General features: G+C 40.4%; 1 protein-coding gene across 13 annotated transcripts in view; it reads right to left on the reverse strand.

Annotated features, from left to right (window-relative positions):
• Positions 1-1,618: 1,618 nt before the first annotated feature.
• The window catches only part of IKZF2 (IKAROS family zinc finger 2), a 133,302-nt gene continuing 111,789 nt past the window's right edge, over positions 1,619-23,131 (reverse strand). For 11 of the 13 annotated variants that reach the window (XM_090044926.1, XM_090044923.1, XM_090044927.1 and 8 more), the window contains 2 exons: positions 18,930-19,073; positions 1,619-9,556 (listed from right to left, as the gene is read on the reverse strand). In XM_090044926.1, coding sequence (XP_089901052.1) covers positions 8,832-9,556; positions 18,930-19,073 — 869 coding nt within the window. In that variant the 3' untranslated portion in view covers positions 1,619-8,831. The remainder of the gene's footprint in view (positions 9,557-18,929; positions 19,074-23,131) is intronic. The other 2 variants (XM_090044932.1, XM_090044931.1) reach the window with 1 other exon arrangement.

A 23,131-nucleotide genomic window follows, 5' to 3' on the forward strand; every position in this document is an offset into this window, starting at 1 on the left:
CATGCAAAGTATCTACACAGAACTAAAGTGTGCCTATACACATGCTCTGGGATGGGGGAAGGCAGCTTTTTAATTAGAGCAGCTGTCAGGTGCCATTCTAATTAAAAACACCTACAGTGTCTCGTGTATTCAGCATCCCACATTTCATTCAACAAACTTTAATTAAAGCTCCCTCGCTGCCAGTTTGAAACATGGAATGCTGAATACATAAGACGCTGCAGCATGCTGGAGCCTTCTGAATAGGACATTTGAGCAGATTCGACTAATCAAGTCTGCTCTGTTGTGTTCTAATCAGATTGCCTCAGAGCCCGTGTAAAAGTGCCCAAAGATTTAACTTGGGAAGAAAGTTGTTTGCCATAGTACTCAGTTGGGTTGCCTCATTTGAAATGAGAAGTGTCAAATTCAGCCCTGGAGTAAATAGGGTACAACTCCACAGAAGTCATTAAAGATGCTCTTATACACACCAAGGGTATGGATCAGATTCTGGCATCCTGAACTCACACACCACAAAACCTTGTTCCAGAATGATCTCACTAACTTTTAAACGAAATCCCCTTTGTGGAAAAAGGGGCAGCTCAACCTATATAAGGATATCAGAATTTGGCCCTGCAAGCATAAAAAAAATAAACTGTGAAGCTTACCAGTTTGAACATGTTTTACTTTCTAAACTCAAAATAGATCTTGGAAATAATTTTGGCAATCAATTGGGGGGGAGTGGGGAGAAGGGGAGGGAGAATCAGTCTCCTCACCTTTGCTTTTATTAAAAAAGAAATATCAAATACAAATTTAAAAGACAAAAGTGGCTACTGTGCATGCGCAGTAACTGCCTTTCAAAGAAATCTCATAGGGACTTTTTAATGTACCTAAATACATATTTACAGAACAGCGGCTTCAGTTTACTGGGGAAAAGGCATTAAAATACACTATATATAAATATGTAGGATATGTAGAACAAACCCCATCTAAACTTATGTAAGACAAGTACAACTCTAAAGAAGCTTTTCTGGTCTCAGGTAGATAATGGACAGAAGTCCTGAACTTATACAGGCAAATCTCTCCCAGTGGAATAAATGGGGAGTTTGCCTCAGCTCAGACATTAGGATCTGATCCAAAGTCCATTGTCAAAGCCCAGAGAAGTCCGAGTGGGCTCTGGACCAGGTCCAGTGCTTTTTGTTTTGTCTTATTTTGTTTTTTTTTGTTTTTAAATAAATAGCCATATTAAGTGCTCTCTCAAGAAAAAAGCTGCAGTTACAAAAGAAAATAAAAAAAGAGGCAATGACATGTTTGTTCTCAGTTTATACACCTTGTCCTTGTTCCAATGTCAAATAAAAGCATGAGTTAAGAAATGGGATTTAGCCTTAGCTTTGAGCTTTTCATCTTTTGTCACTTTGCTTCACTATTTTAAAATTACATAATTATTTGAATCTTATCTTTTACTGCATTTAAGATGGAACATTTTAATGTGTTGACTGAGGAAAGTGGAAAAAATCTGTATGTTATTAAGACACTAAGGCAAGTATTGCACTTGAACAGAAAAATAACGAAAAAAGGTTGTGTTTTGTGGGGTCTTTGTTGGTTTGTTTTTTCTTGTTTTTTAACCAAGTAATATAAGCAATCATTCCACATTTGAAAGAAGCATGTTTCGAGAGCAAAATCTAAGAATGAAGCATCAAGAACAAATCTGGGGTTAACAACCCCCACCCTGGAATACAACAGTAGTAAAACTTCTTTTAAAGCATTTTCTTCCAACAGGAAAAAAAAAATTATATGACTTTTACTTTACAATTTTAAATCTTTCTAAACATTTGCATTAAAAGTTTCCAGACTCTCATAAAAAGATATACATTTTAGGAAAAAAAATTACAACCAGAAAATAAAACCAACTAAAAAGGAAGGCAAATATATAATATTACAGTTACATAGCTGTGGAGTCATCTCTGTATGTACCCTATTTTTGAAAGTGTTACAAAGATTATGTACCTTAATGTTTTTTCCCCTCAAATTAACTATCTTTTTTTTTCTTTTTTTTCCTGTTTTTAATATAAAACTACACTTGAGTACAAAAATATGTAAACAGACTGTACAGCCAGTGAACGGAGAGAGAAATGAAAAAAAAAAGCCTAGACAAACCAATGCTACAGGAGATAACAGCTAGCCCAGCCTTTTAAGCTAAGGGGGAGGGGGGGGTGGGGGGAGGAAGAGAAAACAATAAAGGAAACTTTGCTACATGAATCAGGAAGTGAATATGTTCAAGCGTTGAGAATGCTTGACAATTAGTCAAATAATTGATCACAGTTTCAGAATCTGAAGTACTACAAAAATAACTAAAAGTCCTTCCCTTGTTACAGTGTGTTCAGAAATGAACACCCATTTCCAGTAAGTAACGTCAAATCCCAGTAAGTGCATAGTAGGAGATTCAGTGACCTCTACCCCTTCAAGAAGCTTTTCTTACTCTTTGTCACTTGAGGTAAAACTAAATGGCCCAATTTACTGCGAACTGGCTTTCATGCCTAGAATGGGACCATGTTTTCAATTCTGCTTTGCAGAGGACTTCCATATTTTACATCTGAATAATGATATAAATGACAGTCTACCAGTATATACTACTCAGAATTTGGGTTTAAGGCTAATGCATAAATTTAGGAGAATTTTGAACGTTTCAAAATTTATGGGTGATGAGACTCAATGTAAGCTGCTGAACTTTGCAAATTAGCTAGTAAGGCTCTGATACAGTTAACAGAGGAGTAAAAAGGACATGCTTACAGAAGTTCCTCAGCTGTCCCAATGAGGTCGCTGAGAGTATTTAGGCGTGTGAAATTAGGTGGGTGCCAAAATGCTTACTTGGACAGAAGCATATGGACCTCAGTCCTTTCAACTGTCTTCAGTTAGCTTTGGACAAGACCATAATTGAACAAACATGATAAAAGCGACAAAGCACCTCAGAATGCAATTTGATTATTTAGCTTGACAACTGTCGTTTACTTGTAATTGTTTATAATACTTCAAATGTACTAATAAATGCACATAATCTCCAGCTGCTCTATACTGCATATCCTCACTGGCTTTAATTGTTTCTAAATAAGACTACTTAAAATTAACATACAATTCAACTGAGCCAAATGCAGTTTCATCTCACTTTTTCAAGACTATCTTTGCTTTGCTAACAATGTTACCCTTCTTCCCAATGCACATCTTAATGAAATGAAAAGAAATAGTTGCTTCAAAGTAGTGAGGTAAAAGCAAGTTAACTAGCTGAGGACCTTTATAATTCTCAATCTACTCAGGTCCTTAGTTGAAGTCACTAGGTTCATTAGGTAAATCGGCATAAACCGTTTTTTGGAGGTAGAAGCAGCTTGTTATTTTGTGGCCTCTTTTAATGTGCATCCTTATAGAACATCTAGAGGGCCAAAACGGACATGCCATTTAAGTCCCCCTATTGTTCCCAAGTTTTGAATGGCTGAATTTTACTCAGTGGCTGAATTTGCTTTCCTGCCTCAAGCTGGCAAAATACATAGTAAAACAGCAAATTTTGAATAAGAAAAATTGTGAATGTCTTTGTCTGTGATATATAACTCTATTGATACAGGGACAATTTTTGACTTGTACCCTAAAACTGGAGACCTACTACAGAGAAGAAACAAGCTGAATTACAAAAGAGTCTTATTCTCTCTCTAAATAGAGAGAATGCTTAGACACCATTCATTTTGCTTCACTGATGGAAGCACTTTTTAAGCAGAATGCAGTTGCTTTAATCCCATTAATTACTTCTCAAAGAGCTGGTTTTACTGTAATATCCTATATATTTCGCTGTGCATTCCTAATACATTCCGAACTCAATGAAAAAAAACTGGCTGTAAAACTCATTAGTCTTAATGATAGACACACATCTCTGACACTATGGGTCATATCAAGACTAGAACCAAGCAGCTGCATCTCTATTTACATAAATGGAGTTACACTAGTATAGACCGAATCTTGCTTTATCCCTTAAACTGGAGTGCAGAAGCTTACTGGCAGGACAGTTTATGGAACCAGCTATTTTGAATTCTGGGGGAATGCCCAAAGGAAGCCAATTCTTATTTTGTAAACAAAAAGTATTTGACTTGAAATTGATTCCAAGTGTTAAACATAACTTGGCTAGTTTTGATTAGACACACAAGGTAACTCCGAAATAACAAATTTTCAAATAAAAGGAATAAACTGCTAGTAAATGATTAATGAACCCAAAACTGCCTGCTGAAATTTTTTAGTAGATTACTATGAATAATTAATACATTTGACAAATTCAACAGCTTCTCTTAAAAATCTGCAAACAGCAAGTGAGAGAAATATATCTTCCAAGGTCCAAATCCTGCAGTCTCACTGGGTGATCTGCAACAACCAACCTGCAGAATCAGGATTTATCTTATTTTCTCTGAACAACTCTTACTGCTGTAAATCCCAAGTAGGATGCACGAATTGCTTATGCTACCATAATATCGGCTCTAACATTTTCCCCAAACTTAAAATGAACCTAAATCTTTTCCACTCCTTTTAGAGAAGACGCATTTCGGTGAGCTTTAAGAATGACAGAAATGATGATAAATTAGCATGCCTCTACACCCCCCTGCTTAGACTTAGACAGGAAATGCAAACATCTAAAGGCAATGACTAAAATCTTGCTGTACCTATTCTGGGCCTCAGTGTGGTATTAGGGGAATAAACTGCTGTCCACAAGGCTGGTCTTGTGAACCTGCCAGCCTCTACTTAATTAGCTTTCCCCGTAATGGCTGCACTCAGGACTACCACCACTGAGCTGCCTTAGTCTTTCCAGTATTTATTTAGTAGCACAATACATAATATGTTGTTGGCTGGAAACTGAACAAAAGTGTTAGCTTAACTAAAGTTGACAATAAAAACATGAGGTCTTTGAGTCTGATTTTTCAAATTGCTATTGAACATTCCCTAAAGAAGAATGAATCATTAATTAAATAATGTACCATCAACTGTGGGTCACATTCTAGTAAGTTTTTGCATGGGTACCTACAAAAATTCCCCCTTTTTTCATATCCTGTGCATGCACTCACAGGCCCTAGTGCATATTTGTGCCCTTGTGCTAGGCATCTGAAGTGGCTGTTCCATCTCAGTCTTCACACTGGCCATTGGGTGGAGCACACATTGTGCTCTCCTTAGAAGTGCAACAATTGGCTGGATTCCCTCTTTCTCTTAGGCTCAGGTAGGCATTTTCCTAATGCCTTGAGCCCCACAAAACCTCATATACAGGGACCACTGTCCTACAGCTGAAATCAATGTGTGATCACCATTAAAAGGAAAGAGATCCTATAGCTGGTGAACAGTGGGGCATGTACGTGTGCGTTTTAATGCACAGTAGCCTATTTTACTGCAAATTAAAGTGGCATGTAAAAAACCATGCTAATGTGCAATAGAATAGGCTACTGCACATTACGCGTCACCTACAAAGTGTGTGCATACGCTACTGCAAATTACCGCTACTGCAAATGTACAGTCTAATGTACATTTATTTAGTACCTCATATTGGAGACAGTAAATTTAACGTGCATTAGGAAAAATGTATGAATGCATGTGTAGACATGCCCAGTCTGATGCGCCTTATATCCTAATCTGGCCCAGATGTTCTTCTCTCCACAAAAGAACAGCTTAAGATGAAGAAACATAGTGACCTTTTTCCTAAACTTACATCAGCCTGGGGCTGTCTCCTACATGTAGTAGGAGCCACATGTAGCTGCCTCTCTACACAATGGGAACATGGCTGCTTCTGGAGATTGTATCATTAGGGTTGCCTACAAAACCTGCCCTCCATAGACTGTGAGAGATGGAAGGGAAACACCAGAAAACTATGCTGAACTGATCAGTGCCACCTCTTGTCCCTGTTCCCTTCTACCCCTTTCAGCAAGGAGATCTCCATGGGTTCTCAAGCAGGAGTCACAGAATTCAGCATTCCCCCAATCCTTTACTTAACACAAAAAAACATTAATTCATACCCCCATGGAATACAATTGAGCAGAAGAAGGGATCTTCTTTCATTTCACTGTCCAAATGCAGTTTCCTTCTCTTCCCATCAGTACCAGGGAGTACATGGTCTTTGACAGCTACCCTTGGAATCAAATTAGTAATTTAAAAGTCATCAGCAGGGTGTTGGCTACCTTGATCATGCCAGGCACAACTCAGGGAGGAAGGAATGTGGGCAGTTAAGATTTTGCCCAAGCTTTGTCTGCATCCTAACTAAGAAAGGCATAAAAGGAAGCTAAGAACAATGTTGGGAATAAGTCTTTAGATCTGTTTCTCTAAAGTCCCTGTATTCCCAGCCTTGATAGCTCTCATATTACACAAAGCAGCATTTCTATCCATATTGTATTATAATTAATAGGCTACTGCAAGACTTTACCAGCTCCTACTTAATAGCATTTCAGTGCCGGGAAGCAGTAGTCAGGTAATCTGGCCATGATCTACTGTATCCTCTCTAAACAGGGCTTCTAGCTGCCAAGTACGTCGCCATAAAATGATTTCAATCAATACCACTCAGCTCCTACTTTCAATTGCTCCAGGTCTGGGAAGATAAGAAGAAACAGCACCCTTCAAATGAACAGCAAGTTGGCATGTACACAGAATTTGCAGACTCAAGTGAGCAAATGGGAATTCATTATGGGCTAGTCGTGCAATCACTTAAGTACTTGAGTAACTTTACTCATGTGAATAGTCATCATTGAACTCAATGAGACTATTCTGGAGAAGGAAGTTACTCACTCATGTAAATGTTTAAGGCTCAGGCTCTATTTTGGTGGTTCACTTTCAACAACGTTTGATGCAAGATGATTTGGGTTTAAATGACAATATATCATACGGGGGTTGAATTTATTTTTTCAGGAGAAACTTAACCTACAGAATATTGGACTAGTGGTTCTGCCTTGCATTGGGAATGGGAAAAAAACCCAACAATATCTTAAACCCTGTTTGCACGGTTCTCTGTCTGGTTTTGCAGCATAATGGGATTATTATACCGGCAGGCCCTGCAGCCTCTCCCTGCCCCCCAGCTTGGCCAGCAAGGCCGCTTAAGGCCAGACGCTGCCTTTATCAAGCAACGTCGTCAATGACGATGACCAAAGCCACAAGGGGGAAATCAAGCCAAGTCAAGTCAAGTCAAATCAAGCAAACTGGATGCTTATCTTACTGGAATCCTATGACCCCAGCTGACTTCCTGCCCTTTGGGCGCAGGGCTGGACTCGATGATTTTCCAAGGTCCCTTCCAGCCCTAATGTCTATGAAATCTATACTGGCTTTTTGTTTTTTTCTGCAGCAAGTAAAGCTCACAAATATGAACTCAAACCAAACCTCAGTGCCTATACCTCAAGTATCCATTTTTCCAAAGTGCTCAATGAAGTTAAATCATATTGACAGCTGTTTCTCCAAATAGGTTTTACACTCTCCTAGAGCAAAGGTCATACATCAAGATTTGCAAATGCTTCTATCCTCAGATTAAGGTAGAATTAAGAATTTGAAAAGACTACTAGGTAGTTACTGATTCCACAAATCAGTAAGCCAAAGATCTACTGAAAAAGAGGTTATCAAGGACCAGATCTTGATGTAGCGTGGAATATTCCATCAAAGTCAAGGGAACTATGATGATTAATGCCAATTTATGATCTGGACCCTAGTGTTTTCCCAGCTGTAAGTCTTACTGCCGAGAAGTTAACACTGAAGATGACAGAATGAGAAAATATTTTATATATATCTATATATCTATCTATTTATTTTATTTATATATATATATACACACACACACATATATATATATATATAAAAAGAACACTTTGCTACTAGTACATTGGTAATTTTAAAACAAATTATTTTAAAAGAGCAGCAGAACCTCTTGAGTAAACTACAGGCTCTTATAGACTCCTAGGATACCTATTGTCCTAGAAGCTAGGTTAAAACAGTTATTTCTAAACGCGGTTTCTTAAAACATAGGGTGCAATTAGCTAAGTAAGGCTATGAGGGAGCCTGTAAGAAGCCAGTGAGTCAACACATAGTTATGGAATAACAGCAAATCAGCAATTCTAAAAAAAGGTGCTTCATAAGTAAAATAAAAAACACAGGTCCTCAAACTTACTGCAGGAGGTCCCTAAGACTTATGAAACTAAACTGCTGTTATGTGGTACAGTGTTACACATACATAATTTATACATTCCAGAGGGGCAGTAAACACTGAACCCATGAAAACAGCCAACCTTAGGAAGTAATTTTGCAAGGAATATTGACTTTGATTCATGCTTCTATATCCCCAGAGTAAACCAGTTTTACTTTAAAAATAATTGTTCATTCTGCAGAATAAAATTCCCCACTCCTCCCTTCCCCAACCCCCCACCATATCTATACAGTTGAATGAGCTTTCCTCTGAAATATTTCTACCTATTTGCCTGAAATTGTTAATCTACAAACGAGTGGCAACTCCTTTTGACTTTAAAGCACCTATTAGGGTTAAGCAGTGCCCAAAATAGGATGTGATATACAACTAATTGTGACAGAAATGGACTGCCTTTCAATTCCCACTGAAAACATCAGACAGGCCACCAAAACAAAAGTGACAGCAACAGAAGCAACTCTCTCATCCCTTGTTTTCCTTCTTTCCATTCTTAAACTAGGCAGAGTGACTGAGGTTGGGTCCATAAAATAAGGTTAATAATAAACAACAGCAACAACAACAACAACAACAAAAGGTGTGTCAACATCTGAGGAAAAGTGGGATTGTAAGTGCAGTATTTCTTCATGTGCAGTTTTTCTACTTCATAAGATTCCCCTTTGGATGACAAGGCCTAGTGGAATGTGTGCTCTCCTCGAACAATGTGCGACGAGAACTCGTAGCGGTCCTGGCTTCGATAGCCACAGATGTTGCATTCTAATGGGTCCCGATAGCCATGGCAACCCATATGGATGGTGTACATGACATGATCTAGGAAAAGAACTCGACAGTGCTCACACTTGAAGGCCCTAATCTGCTCCCCTTCTCCATTGAAGACCTTATAGATATCCTTTAAAGAGCCCTTTGAAGCTTTTGTGGCATCCAAAGCCTTGGTGTCCTCCTTCATATAAGCTGGGCTTTGCTTCCTCTTGGGATTTAAGGCAGAATTTCCTTGGTAGGACTGGCGATCTTCATGGCTGCTTTCTGAGTCAGTAGAATCTGGGCAGCTATTGCTGGGGGATCCCTCTCTTTCCTGGGGTCGACTCTTTGGTCTGATGAGGGAGATAGGGCCATCCATGTTGTTTTCGTGACTGTCAGCTGTTTCCCGGCTAGTGGGCCTTTCTATCCTACTAGGATGATAGACCTGAGCATAAGCTGAGCTGATGACTGGGGCCACCTCAGCAATTGTGCTTGGTGTGTGTTGCATCAGGGGGTGAAGTGCCTCAGCTCCAAGGTAGGTGATTGCATTGTTGATAGCTTGGTCCATCATGTGAGACTGCATCAGCTCAGCCTCCTTCTCATAGGACAAGTTCATATCAAAGTGAATTTCTGGATAGCCAAATCTCATGAGCTTTTCACCTAAAGGACAAGAACAAAATAAATAAAAATAAAAAGTTATCTAGGGGCTCAATTACACACACCAACCCTCCCCCCTCCCCGCAAAAAATAGAAAATAAAATAAAACATGTATTTCTAAGGGAAAAAAAATCACCAGTAGGCATAAGCACAGTATCAAAGCCCTCTGCCCATATAGGTCTATACATAGCATGGACTGGCACCATCAGTAGAGGTAATCTTGACACAACTCAAAATAAGCCTACTACTGGCACAGATTCTAAACTTTCTGGACATCTTCAGGTGATATTTCTTGTGAGGAACAAGGAAAAAGGGTGAACATTCCTCATCAGGTGGTAATATTGTAGTTCCATCCATCTCAATAGAACTATTCTAGTTTACACCACGTGACAATCAGTCCAAGAAGTACCTTCTTTTTCAACATACGGTCCAAAGATTTGATTTTCTATGATGCTGAGAACCTATGTGAGACACCTAACATAGCAATACCTCACAAGAGGGCTCCACTGAGGAAGCAATCTAAGAAGGGATGCAAGACCTGCAGGTCTTCCAGCATACAGATCCACTAGATAGCACAAAGAATACAAAGCATTTGCTCCACCCACCAACTTCAGTAATGGATACAAGTGAGACTTAGGAGAAGACACAAGTCCTGGTGTGTGAGGCTGAAGTTTGCATCTTCATTCACAAAGTCCAATGATTATGGGGAATTTAAATGTCACAATCTGTACATATTAGAAAATAAGTTAACAGAATCATGTATTCACTTAGGCTAGGGACAGACATTACACATAGACCTGTTTAAGTGATCAGAAACTGGTTCAAACCTGTAACGGAACACTTGTCCAGTGCACATAAAACAGGGAACGTAAATCAGAGAACTGGTTTGAGATAAACCCAGTTGAATGTAGTATTAGCCTAATCAGAGTGTCCTGCTGGGGCCGGGCCACTGCAGCTCAGTATTGTAGAAGAGAAGGGAGGGCTGCTGTAGTGCCCCCTGGCTTCTAGCCTGAGTGACTGAGCCCTGTGCCTGCATTTCTGGAGTGAAAAGGGAATGTCTATCCAGCTCCAAATCGGTTCAAGCCTTGTAGGTTAGACTAACCTGCAAAGATTAAATCAATTCAGGCTCAGGCTTTTTGAATGTCTGTCCCTAGTCTTAGTGTAATTCTCTGAAATTCACAGCAATTTTCATTAAGTTAAATATTTAAGGCTTGGCTGGCTCACTAGTGTCACTGCAATTTACACCTTCACTTAAACAAAGGAAGCTAGAGTAGTGCAAAATTCAAACATCTCCTTGAGCCTAGATGCTATTTGGTAGGCACCTACCAAAATTATGATTTCATGGATTTTGCAGAAAACCCAAAATCTAGCACTGTCTGCAAAAGTAGATAATATCCATGACTTGCACAATAACCACCCCCACAACAAAAAACTTACAGACAATAAAATGCTGACTCCCCAGAGGGATCCAGCAGTCCTCACAGTGCTGTGGCCCAGCCATGCAGCCCACCAGCAGAGGGTAAGATGGGAGGGGGGCTGCTGCCACACAGAGGAGCCCAAGATGGCAGTGAGGGTCAAGGCTGCATGACAGACAGCCCTCACAACCAATCAGTGGCAAGAGGCAGGGGCTGATAGCCCTTACAACCAATCAGCAGTGAGAGGTGGGGACACCAGGGCCCCTCAGCCAGAGGTGTGGCAATGGCCCTAGCCACAATAAGCTCTTGAAATGACGGATGGCCCTATGATCTATTTGTGAAATCAGACAGCTGCCTCGAGTTTGGTAAATCTCTACTCATTGGGCTAGAAACGTTAAAGCAAGCGACTTTCTGAAGTCTGGCACATGAGGGAGAGATATAGGTAGGAAAACACATGATGACCGACTCCCTAGCCCAAATGAAAAGATAGCTGGGTAGAATGGGGGCAGCCCTCAAACAATCTAGCATGTAGTTTGAATTCATGCCCTTAGGTCAGGGGCGGGCAAGATGTGGCCTGCCAGACCATTCTATCTGGCCCACGGGGCTCCTAAAAATTTTAGGAAATTAATATTTATCTTTCCCTGGCTGCCTGTCATGCAGCTCTTGATGGCTTGCCAAAACTCATTAAGCGGCCCTCTGCCCAAAATAATTGTCCATCCCTGCCTTACCTCTATAACAGGATATTTTACCTGCTCTGCCACCACTAACTGTAAAACCAGAACACCGTACTGGTGAATTAGGTAAAGGCTGAGAACTACTGTTGTATATAATTGTATTAAATAATTATGAATAGTTTTAAGTTGCTATGGGATGGATTTTAGAAACTCATTTTGGCTTGCTCTCATTCTCATTGTATTTCCCGTCAGAAACATACCTCAGTACTGGAAATAGGGAGTCACTAACTTCACTATTTTGACTTCCTTATAACTTAAAAACCTCAACATTTTCTTTTAAATTTTGGCAAATGTACTTGGAAAAAATGTAAAAACCAAACAGACCATGAACTCTGCTCTTCTGAATACTATCAGTTCATGTCAACAGAATACCCATTCCACATTTTTTCACTGAATATGCTATTTAATACCTGATATTCCATGTACAAGTCTAATATGAAGGATGTGAAACATCCAACTGACTTCAGTGGGACTACATCTGTTTCTGATCAGGTCAGTGGCACTTGGTCCTGACTGGTTCAGGAGGAATGTGACCAGTTAGTTTTACCTAATGAGCAACAACATGCATGCCTGACAGTGAATTCTGGCAAATGCACCCTAGTTCAAAAAATCATTAGTTAACAGTGATAGAGTCAGATTATGCATATATTGAATTATTCAAGGCTGCAGGAAAGACAAACCCAAAGCTTGTAGTAAAAACAAAATGATAACTTTTTCTATGAAGAGCTGCAGGTGATAAATGGAAGACCCATTTATTGCTCAAGGGCCCTGGTCTAAGTATTATTGGATTATGTACCTTATATTCGGCTGCCTCATGGCTACCTATACTTTTATTCCTACAATTTACTAAGCAGAAGGAAAAACAGGAGAGGAAAATATCCCATTTGTTAAACATAGGTGTCACAGGAAAATAGGATGATAAAAGTAAAATTGCAAGAAGATCATGACCACAGCGAAATCTCTTTTTTGGTGTTACCTAAAGAAAGAATGATTTTCTAGACTGATATTACAGCCATAAGCTGAAAGCCTTGCTATCTATGATGATTATCTCAGAGGCAAGGATTTTTTCTGATAACTTTTATTGGACCAATTGTATAGTTGGGAGAGCTATTGGACAAGCTATGCCACAGTGACTAGGTCTTTAATGGGAGTTAGATCTAGCCTCATCGATAGTTACTTCTAGGGCTGTGTGAAGCTTCAGGTGGCAATTCAATTTGGAGGAGACTTGGCCCAATTTGGTGGCTGAATCTCCAAATCTGAATCGCACCAGAGGACTGATTTAAAGGTCCGAATTGATTCAAGGCTCTCAGAATCTTTGGAAAATATTTGGATAGCTTTTATGGTTTAGGCAGCTGCAGATGACTCCAAGCTCGTAAGTAGCTCGTAAGTAGGTGGGGAAGGGGGCCCTGGGGGGACCCCTGCCAGCCCCCCCAACCCCTCCCACTCCCCCAGCCCCCCCCCATGGCTGTCCCCACCCACCCCAGCTCCCACTACATTAAAAAAAGCTCACTGGGTGCTGCTGGGCAGGGGGCTATCCCTGCTGCCCCCCACTGCATGGGGGGAGTTCTGCACAATCACCCCGATGCCCCCCTTCTCCCCCATCTCCACCATGGGAGCCCTGCCTGGGCCAGCTCCAGCCCTTTAAGGAAAAAAAAGCCAAGAAAAGCCCCAGGGCAGTGTGGATCACCCCCGCCAGCAGGAGTGGTAAGTCTGGGGGGTTTTTTCATTTTTTTTTTCTTTAAGGGCCAGAGCTGGTCTGGGCAGGGCACCCATGGGGGGGTGCTGGGGGAGCAGTGGAGGGGGGGCTACTGCAGAGCCCCCCATGCTGTGTGGAGTAGTGGGGGGCAGCAGGGATCACCCCCCAACCAGGAGCACCTGCTGAGCCGGGGCTTTATTTTTTAACAAGTGCCAGGAGCTAGGGCAGGTGGGGCAGCCATTGCCAAGCTGGAAGAGGGGCAGGAGATGGGCCTGCCTGATTTGGAGCAGCTGAATCTCCGAATCAGATTTGGCCAAATCAAATCAGGACAGTGATTTGAATCACCAAATCGAATCACTGTCCCCCGAATTGGCCAAATCCAAATCCAAAGTGAATACTAGCCGCTTCGCACAGGCTTAGTTACTTCCCAATTGAGACTGGTCAAGTAGTCATAAGAGCCAATAAAGGATGTCTATATGGCACAATACAGTAGGTTCATTCACAGTTAGCTCTGGTACTAGAAAAACTATTAATGTGGCACTCAGCCCAGACTAATTACCCCTGGGCAATGTCTGGACTGCCTTCTAGCATGGCACACTGTCATGTTAACACAGCTATACTGCAACTAGAACCTTAGTTGACTTGCTCCATGATACCTTGGATATTTCTGTACCATACTGCACTGTGCTGTGTACATGTATCCTGAGTGGCTAAGGGGAACAACAGGAAGTAGGTTGGTGCCTGTGACAATTTGCAGCAGAGTTAGAGGAAGAGGTGTAAAAGGGATTCTCTGGGCCTCTGCTGTCTGCTTTGGCCATGAGAATAGCTTTGTTTTGTGTTAGAATAATGAACTAAGCACAAGGAAAAGGATGTGATCTAGCCTCTGACTGTGAGGTCAGCTCCATATCCCAGGCTGAAAAAAATGGCCAACATTTTTTTACTTGTGCATTAATGCCATACTTTTGCAAGCAACTCAACTCCACCAACCCCCTTTGTCATGCCACATGTTATAACTCCACCAGGAAACTGACTAGAAAAAAACCCTCAAATTACCAATGACTTCAGTTATGAGGCAGAATGTTTCAATTTAGCTGTAAAGATGTTGAACTGAGTTTTAAAAATGGATTGTAACATTAAAACAGTAATAAAAAAGAAAGTCTGATAACACAAAGGGACAAAACATTTCTTGCCAAATGCACCACAGAGCACAAAGGGAATAGTTTCCAATTTCCAATAATGTCAATTTTGGCTAAATTCTAATCAAAAGTAACTCATCAGTTATACTGAAGATCATGGGATATACTAGTCCATTAGATTTTTTCTCATCACACATTAAAGAACTAAAAGAAGAAACTACCTGCCAATGCCCAGATTATCTTATTTTATATTACCAAATAAATCACATTTCAGCTAAGTGCAGACATTTGAGGTGGTTAGGAAGAGGTTACATAGGATTCAAAATAACTACCTGATGTAACTTAGTTCACCCCAGTGTGGATCTTACACTCAAACTCAGTTTCAGTGATCGGAAATGAATCTACACCCGAACTAGGTTAAACTGGGGCATGGAACTTCTGTACAGTTACCTGCACAGTCCTGGGGCTGAGAAAGCCCAGATGCCAGCCCAGGCACAGAGTTACACTTTTCACACTCCCCTGCCTGGCAATGATCTATTTTGATCACCCCCTGCCCCCAATCCCGTACTACTCCCCCATGGACCAGTTACCTCCCCCTATACCCCAACCTGCATGCCACTCCAGGTGTAACTGCTTTTTATCAGTGTTCACTGCTGCTGGGAGCTGAGCAAGTAAATCCCACTGGGGAGAGGAGTGGAAGAGATGGGGGTGTAAGTTTTCTGGAGGGATTGGGAGGCTAAAAATAGCCCTTGGTCACTCCCAAACCCCACCTAGACCCATCCTGATCCCAGAAAACCCTTTTGGACCCCAACATTCCCCTGCCAGATTCCACCTGTTCCGCCCCACCATTCCCACGCATATGCCACTTACATCCCTGATCCCAGAAATTGCTCTTGCAGATACCATCTGTGCCTGCATCCCCCCCCAGACTCCCAAACCCTGCCACAAGCCTGCTTGCCTCTGCCCTCCCCACAATGCCCCTGCTGACCCTTTCCCCCCAAACCTGACTTACCTTAGATTGGGTGGCCATTTTGAACCCAATCTAATCTCCCCTAGCCTACCCTTCTCCCTGCTCCCCCTACAAAAGCCTGCACTTATCTATGGGGAGCTAGGAATACAGAGACAAAGGAACTGCCATACAGGAGACCTGTAGTCCATGACTATACTTCAGTAGTAACTTGCTGACATTGATTGGTTCCAGAGGTTTTGGAAGAAGGTGCAATATACGATAACCTAGATAAAAGAAAAGCTCCACACTGACTTCCATTAACTAGAAGTTGGCTTATGCTTTGAAGCATGAGGCCTTTTATCTATTTTGAAATACTTGTGTATTATTAAACTTTACTATAACAAGCTAGACATTACTGTGAGCTACATAAAAGCCTTCTTTTGAATCTTGTCAAACTCTTAACCTCAATGACACTCTGTGACAATGACTTCCATACTTCATTTTATTTTCATTTTATCAGCATTAAATTTGGTTTCCTCTTGATTTTATTGAATGTCCCCTCCCTGCTGTATTAAGAAAACGTGAACAGAAGTGCTCAATTTACCTCATCTGTACCATTCATTATTCTGTATTTCTCCACTAATTTAACAGGTCTTTTAAGAACAGTAATTCCTCAACTCTAGGTATAACCAGTTACCCCTTTTGAACAATTACAAGCACTGTTTGCAGCAGTAGACTTCCCTTCTTTATGAAATTGCAGTAGGGCAGATTGTAGTCCCAACCAGGCCCCCTAGACGCTGCTGATCACAAAGAGCAGTAAAGCATGGATAAACGCACAATGTGGAAACTGAAGTTGATGCTTAGGTGACTGTCTCATAAATACCATTAAGTTGTTATGGAGAGGTGGTAAGCTTGCAGTATGCACAGGAAAACAAACCATTGTAAGGTCTTCCAGACTGTGTTGAACAGTATCTCATGTAGGAAGAAAAGGGAGTAAAAGTAAAGTCATGGTAAATGTGATGAAAAGCCTGAAAGACATATCAGTGTCTTTAAGTTTAGGCATCTCAATGCCAAAAGAGAAAGTTAGAGAAATATGATTACATTATGGTTCATTCTTTCCTTCCTCACAACTGGACTTGGATAAGAATCTAGGTATTTAGATTCTTAGAATCTACGGCATATTCAATCTATCCATTCCATTTCTAAGCACTAAGGTAGCCTCAAAAGATAATGTAATATTTGGTCAATGCATACAAGTAAGTAGATAAACCCTTCAAGTTTTTTACATTCTCTATCATTTCAAGGGACTCCATCACTATAAGCTGTTCAGAATGTGTGAATTCTCAGAACTCTTTCAACTAGTACAGTAAATGTATAAAGGAGAAAACTGTACTGACAATGGGCATTTTCTGTGGAGGATTTTCATATAGTGCTCCAGAACTAAATGTAAGAAAAGAGAACAAATGATTACAAAGATCATTTAAAAAAGATGTCACAAATGAATTTAGAACTACCTGTGTCTAGATAAAATCTATGGACAAATCAGAAAGGTGTGAACTGTCATCCTTCTTTTCTAGGCATTTGATTCTGAGATCTAAGGACAACCATTTGAATTTCAACATTTTTAATGTTGCTACCCTTGAGCACAGTCTAAAAGAAGAGGGATGACCATGTTAGGAAGATCTACTGTGAGTGAGGTACTGTTTTCATGAGCAGGTGGTTAGAGATTGGCTTGTGGGTGGAAAGCATCACTAATTTTGTTTTCCCTCAACTCATCCCCTAGCTGTTGTATTAACACTAAACAAAACCAATACACATATACCTTATCAGGACTTGTAGGCAATGGTTTCCTTAGACTAATGCAAGTCTAATGCAAGTAATGGAACCATGTGTGTCGCACGAAACTTAAGTTTCTATCCAAAATGTGCTAATTTTAATCTAATGTAGAATAAAAACTCAACCACTTTCTCACTGCTGGTCCAATTGTTTCTGGCCCTGTGCTGATGTATTAGTAATTATGAAAGGGGATGGAAAGTTTGACTGTCTGAGCGATGCTCAAGTGCAGTAGGGGTCTAATCCTGCTGCCAGTGTTAGGCTGTTCACAATGGACAGGCTTTTCACATGGGTCTGCAGCCCCCAAAACTATAGTTCTTCTAAGAATTATCAACCTTATCTTGTTGGGGGAGGGCAGGGATGAGGAGATAGAAAACGTATGTTGCACCATATAAAATAGTAATGGAGTATTCCCCCAAATAATTATATCTCCTCAAAAGTATCAAGTTCTGCTACAGCAGTCAAACCAAACTTCAACAACAATGTAAGCTGCAGCTTAAAATCACAAGCTACAACTTAACGTTGGCAATGCTTACTATGATATATCTTCTGCTACAGTTAACAAGGACCCCCACATGTTGTGATAAACTAGATAAAAATGCTAAATCTTGGTCAAAGCTTCAAAAAGAAATTGCAGATAAATAAACTGTAGAACAATGATTTTACTTATGAACTCCTAAGGATCAATTTTATCTTCTCCTGTTAGAGATGTGCACAAGATTTCATTTTGGTCAGAGATTTCTTGCAGCAAAAGCCAGAGTATCTTTTTACTTGTAAGTAAGTGAGCATGCGTACACATTTTCTCTTGCCACATACAAGCATTATGTTTCTAGCAGGAGAATTGCACCTCTCCCAATTCTGCTCCCAGAACAAAAATGGCTACCTCCAGTGTGAGGACTCCCCGGTGTGAGGAATGGTCAAGGAGGACCCAGGAATGGGAGACCTAGAGCAGCCACTGCACACTATGCTTTATCCAGACTAGAATCAGCCTGGTCTCAGGAAGGCGCAAGAAACAGGGGAGAAGGAATGGTTGCAGGCTGCATACCTGTACTGCTCCCTCTCCTAAAATCATGTTTAGCAATACAAATTTTCTATTGCCAGGAATGAATGCTTGTACATGACCTAAAGGTGGCTATTCCAGTGTTGCCATCTTCTGCAATTTCATTGCAACTATGTGACAGTTGTGGATTTTTTTTTGTTGTTAAATAAAGCTCATAGATCTGCAGTTACATGATTACACCAGAATTTCAGCTTTTATACCAAAAAAGTAAGCATTTGGCCCAGAAGATGGGGGGGAGGGGAAAAAAAACCCTAAAAATGTGACCCAAATGTGTGCTCCAAGCTCAAACTCCAGATAGCAACAAAAACCACATAATAAAATATCATGATTACTAAGCCAATGTCAAATTATTTGAATGCTTGGGATTGACAGTAGTCTAACTCAGTAACTTTCATGTTGTTTTCTGCTTTGATTTAATCATTTCTAAGTTTTTCCCCATCACTCCCAATTCTCAGAGTCTAATTTTCCCCTTTGATCTTTTGACTGTATTTATGAATTAACATAACCTATACCTACATGCTAAAAATAATAAAAATGCGTATCTCAAGCTTACCCACAAACTTCTGTGGGGTGGAGCTTTTACGCTTTCCCATGTTGCTTGTCAGCTTCTCTATAACAGCAGGTCTCTCAAAAGGCACCAGAGAAATATTGTTGTCCATCACAGGCTCTTGTTCCTTACAATCTTCCATAGGAGGTACTATATAAAACCAAAAAGTTATGTCAGACAAGTCTGTCTACACTTAATATATGGTGCTAACCATTTTTGAGGCCTGTTGCAAATGGCTACGAGTAAAAATAGCAGTATACAAGGTGAAAGAACTCAATCAACACTGAAACAATGTTCAAGCAGTTAGAGCCATTTTATCAAAAACAGCCTCCAATTCCAAGTCTCTGTTTGTGGGTGCCAATCTAAATTCTTAGTTAGGGCCTCATTTTCAAATATTTTGAGCACATGTAACTCCAAATTATGTTTATCTAAGGGGTCTCTGGATTCACAGCACTTAAAAAAATCATTATATAGGTTAGATTCTGAATTGCCCTACACCTGGTATTGTCAATTGACACAAAAGCAAAGGGAGTGTGAAATGCTATACTTTTGACCTGGTACCAATTTATAGTCCCATTTGCGCTCGTATCAGTGATTAAAATAAGGTTCAGGGCAACAGAAATTCAGGCTTCATGTTCTACATCCAAAATAGAGACTCCCAGAATTAAGAGGCATCTCAAAAGATGGACTTTGTGAGATTGCTGATTTTCTACGTAAACTGCATTCAGAATATAGGATTAACATCTCATGGAATTTCCCTGTTCCGATCAATGACATAAAACAGGGGTTCACAAATATTTTTTAAGGTCTTAAACACCAAAGGCGCATCAAGATTGCCTTATGGACATCTCTCCGCCATTTGAGATTAGCAGACAACGTCCCTTGTGATAGCTGCAAGAACTACTTCAATGAAGAATATTAAAGAATACTTATGTATTTTCTCGTGTAGCAATAAAGAGAATTCATTGCACCTCCCCTCCTTTTCCTTATTTCATACTCTACCTCCCATCCATCCCGATTATTTCAGCTAGAAAGTAGGAACAGGAGCCAAATGCATGTGAATTCCATTGACTACAAGCTAACACAGTCTACCCGCTAACAAACTGCATGGGCATTTTTACATGTGCTCCTGACAGTGTGCCAGGTACTTTTAATTAGCAAGCCATACTAATTAAAAGTGCCCACATGTCATGTGTATCAGTGATGCAGTGCATCCCTGAACTGAGAAAATGGTGGCAGTGAGTTTTGTGAACTAAAGCACATCAAGCATGTTTTATTTCAAAGTGCACCGCCACCATTTTCTGTGTGGAGACGTGCTGCATCACTGAAATACACAACGTAAGAGGCTGCCAGAGTGTGTCAATTTACGTGCTTGTCTGTAAGTGCCCAATGTACCTAGCTGACAAAACTCACTACTGTTCACCTACTAGAAACTGATTATCACCAGTTGAGGATCTGGCTCAGGAGTTTCTGAATCATTCAGATGTATTACAGTAGGTTTCACAAGAGCTAGAGGAATTTGTATCTGACAAAAAGTGATTCAAGTTGTTTCAACTCTTGCATAGCACTGATTCTAATAAATATAGTCTAAATGTCCCTAATTCATCCCCAGAAAGTAGCATTTTTTGAGCAGGTTCAACTGTCTGTGTCACTGTGCTACCTTGGCAATAGTAGCTCTAGAATTTATAGTGCAGAATTTTTTTTTGGCAGGTTTCTGGAATTTTTGGCCAAACAGGTTTCTGGAATGGCACAGCAAATGACTGCTTTAAACTTATATGACCTGGAGGCCCATTCCATGCTCTTGTTCTGTAGGCAAAATTCACACTTAAGACAATGGGAGCTCTGCCAAATATAGGTGAGTGGGACTGGAACCTAAAATGTAAATCTTATTTCATTCCCATGCACTTACATGGTATTTATGCATCTACATAATTACAGTTTTTGACACTTAGGCAAAGTATGGGATTCTGTGTAACTATACTTTCCTAATGGTTTCCTTCTGTGCATACTTGGTGGGCTGCACTCTGACTATATAGGTGGAATAGAATTGCCCAGGCCCATGCATAATACTGAATAAATCCCGAAACTTCGGTCACAGAAAAACCACAACACAGGGAGAAGCCACTCCGCTGGTCCCCTCCCCCCCCAACCCAACACACATGCACAGGCATCTCTCCAAGGAATAGGGAATCCAGATTTGAATTTGCATTTCTGTAAAGTATTCTAGCCACCATTCCAGAGGCTAATAATCAATGCCAAAAGTTCTTTTCAGCCCTCCGCTTGAAGTTGGCCGAGTGGGCACCCAGGAGTAAAGATATATGGAGACAGAAGGAGAAGATATTAACGCTATTTATCCATGGTAACCAATGAATACAAAATACAAGGTACAGCGGACCGCTTCAAGAGGAATGCTGGCAAATGCTCTGTTGTCTAACCCACAGCTTAGTTGTAAGAGCACTGTGCTTAGAGCAAAGATGCAGGTTTAAACCCCATTGGGGCCTAGAACCTGGACAAGCATCCTAAACAGTGGGCTACTGAGCAGCTGCCACTCTTGTCAGGCAGAGGATTCCCATTCTGCAACAAGTAGAAACAGGATCCAAACTGTACAGAAGTGTTAAGAAGTGCTGCTATGTTGCTACATAAATGCATACATATGTAAAGGAGAAACATGATTTAGCTAAAGTCTATACTGGCACGCTACAGATATCAGTGTTTTAAAACAAAATAATGACTCCCCAGTTATTAAACATATGGCTATTTGCTAGCACGGTACACATGAAAAATAGAAGTCTAGTCTTTGCCTTCTAGTAAAGAAGAACAAATAACAGGCAATTACAAAACAAAATATCTGTTCAGGTGAAGTTACCAATTCAAATATTCAAAGCAGGAAAACATGACAATTTATTCATCTGATTCCCTTTGTGCTTCTGCTGCTACAGAAAGCTGCTTTGAGTCTTAGAAAACAGCATATGCTATAAAATAATTTACTCTGCTGCTCTTTTATTTCTACAGGATACTCCCACTGAGAAACACAATAGTTTCTCATTTACAAGTGTATCCTGCTGGCACCAGTGAAAATAAATGGAAGAGAAAAAGCATAAATACAAAATGAAACCTAGTGTTTTAAGAAACGTGATGTGTGCTACGCAAGTGACCTAATTAATATCCAGAGCAGGCTAAGAGGCCAGGGATAATATATGCAGGCTAGAATAAGGAAGACTATTTGGATAGCTTGTTAGGCTTACTCATTTACTGAAAACTTAAAGGGGAAATTTTTTAAAGGCATAGGGCAACTAGCAGCGTCTTACATAAATAAGGATTTAATTTTGACTACAATGTGGAATATCACTATCAATTGACCAAATTCTTTCACATATTTGAAACTGATATTAAAATAAGATTGCCCTATATTCAGCATTAGGGCTCAACTCAATATGCTAATTTAGCAACAAGGCCACTCTCCATTAAACTGGGGTGGAGGTGAGCAACTCATGGCAATGGCACGGACAGTTAGTGTGTGTGGCATGCAAGCCCTAGGTGCTAGAATGGAGGCAGGAGTGAGAAGTGTGAGGGGTCACCACCAACATCCAGGTTAACCATTCCCCTGGGGCCCTACAGCCGAATTCAGGGCCTTGAGCTGAGCCCCTCTCCCCCAAGCCACCATTCCAGCAAACTCTATCCAGTATGCCCCTGACGGATAGAGAGAGAACACCACTCGGGGGGTTGGCAAAGATTAACTTGTGGCACGTGCCTGCCAAAAATGTTGATCACCACTGTATTAGGGCAAGAGACTTTTGCCAATGCGGTAGAGTTCCAAACAGAGACGTTATCATGTGCATCTCATTTCAATATTTATATTACTGTGAAGCTAAGTTACCATAACACATTTTGTTATGCAGATTTCAGGGGGGAGAGGGAATCTACATATGTTAAACCACATACAAATCAAGATTAGATTGGTTAGATGATGCCTGAATGGAAACTTTAAAACCTTAGCTAAACATCTTGTATTCAAAAAGTCAAAGCAAGACCTTTTTTCACCCCCTGCCCTGACAACTTCAAAGCATACAGCACATACCTTAAGAAAATCTGACAGGTGGGTAATCAGAAACCCATCTCCTGCATGATGAATAACACAAGTCATCTTTTGCTTTAGTTATGATTTTAAGAAAAATCAGTCAATAGCTTAAGTCAGGGATGTCCAGCTT

This window comes from Crocodylus siamensis, chromosome 4 (genome assembly GCF_052110815.1).
Source record: "Crocodylus siamensis isolate JL-2025a chromosome 4, ASM5211081v1, whole genome shotgun sequence".
Lineage (NCBI taxonomy): Eukaryota > Metazoa > Chordata > Crocodylia > Crocodylidae > Crocodylus > Crocodylus siamensis.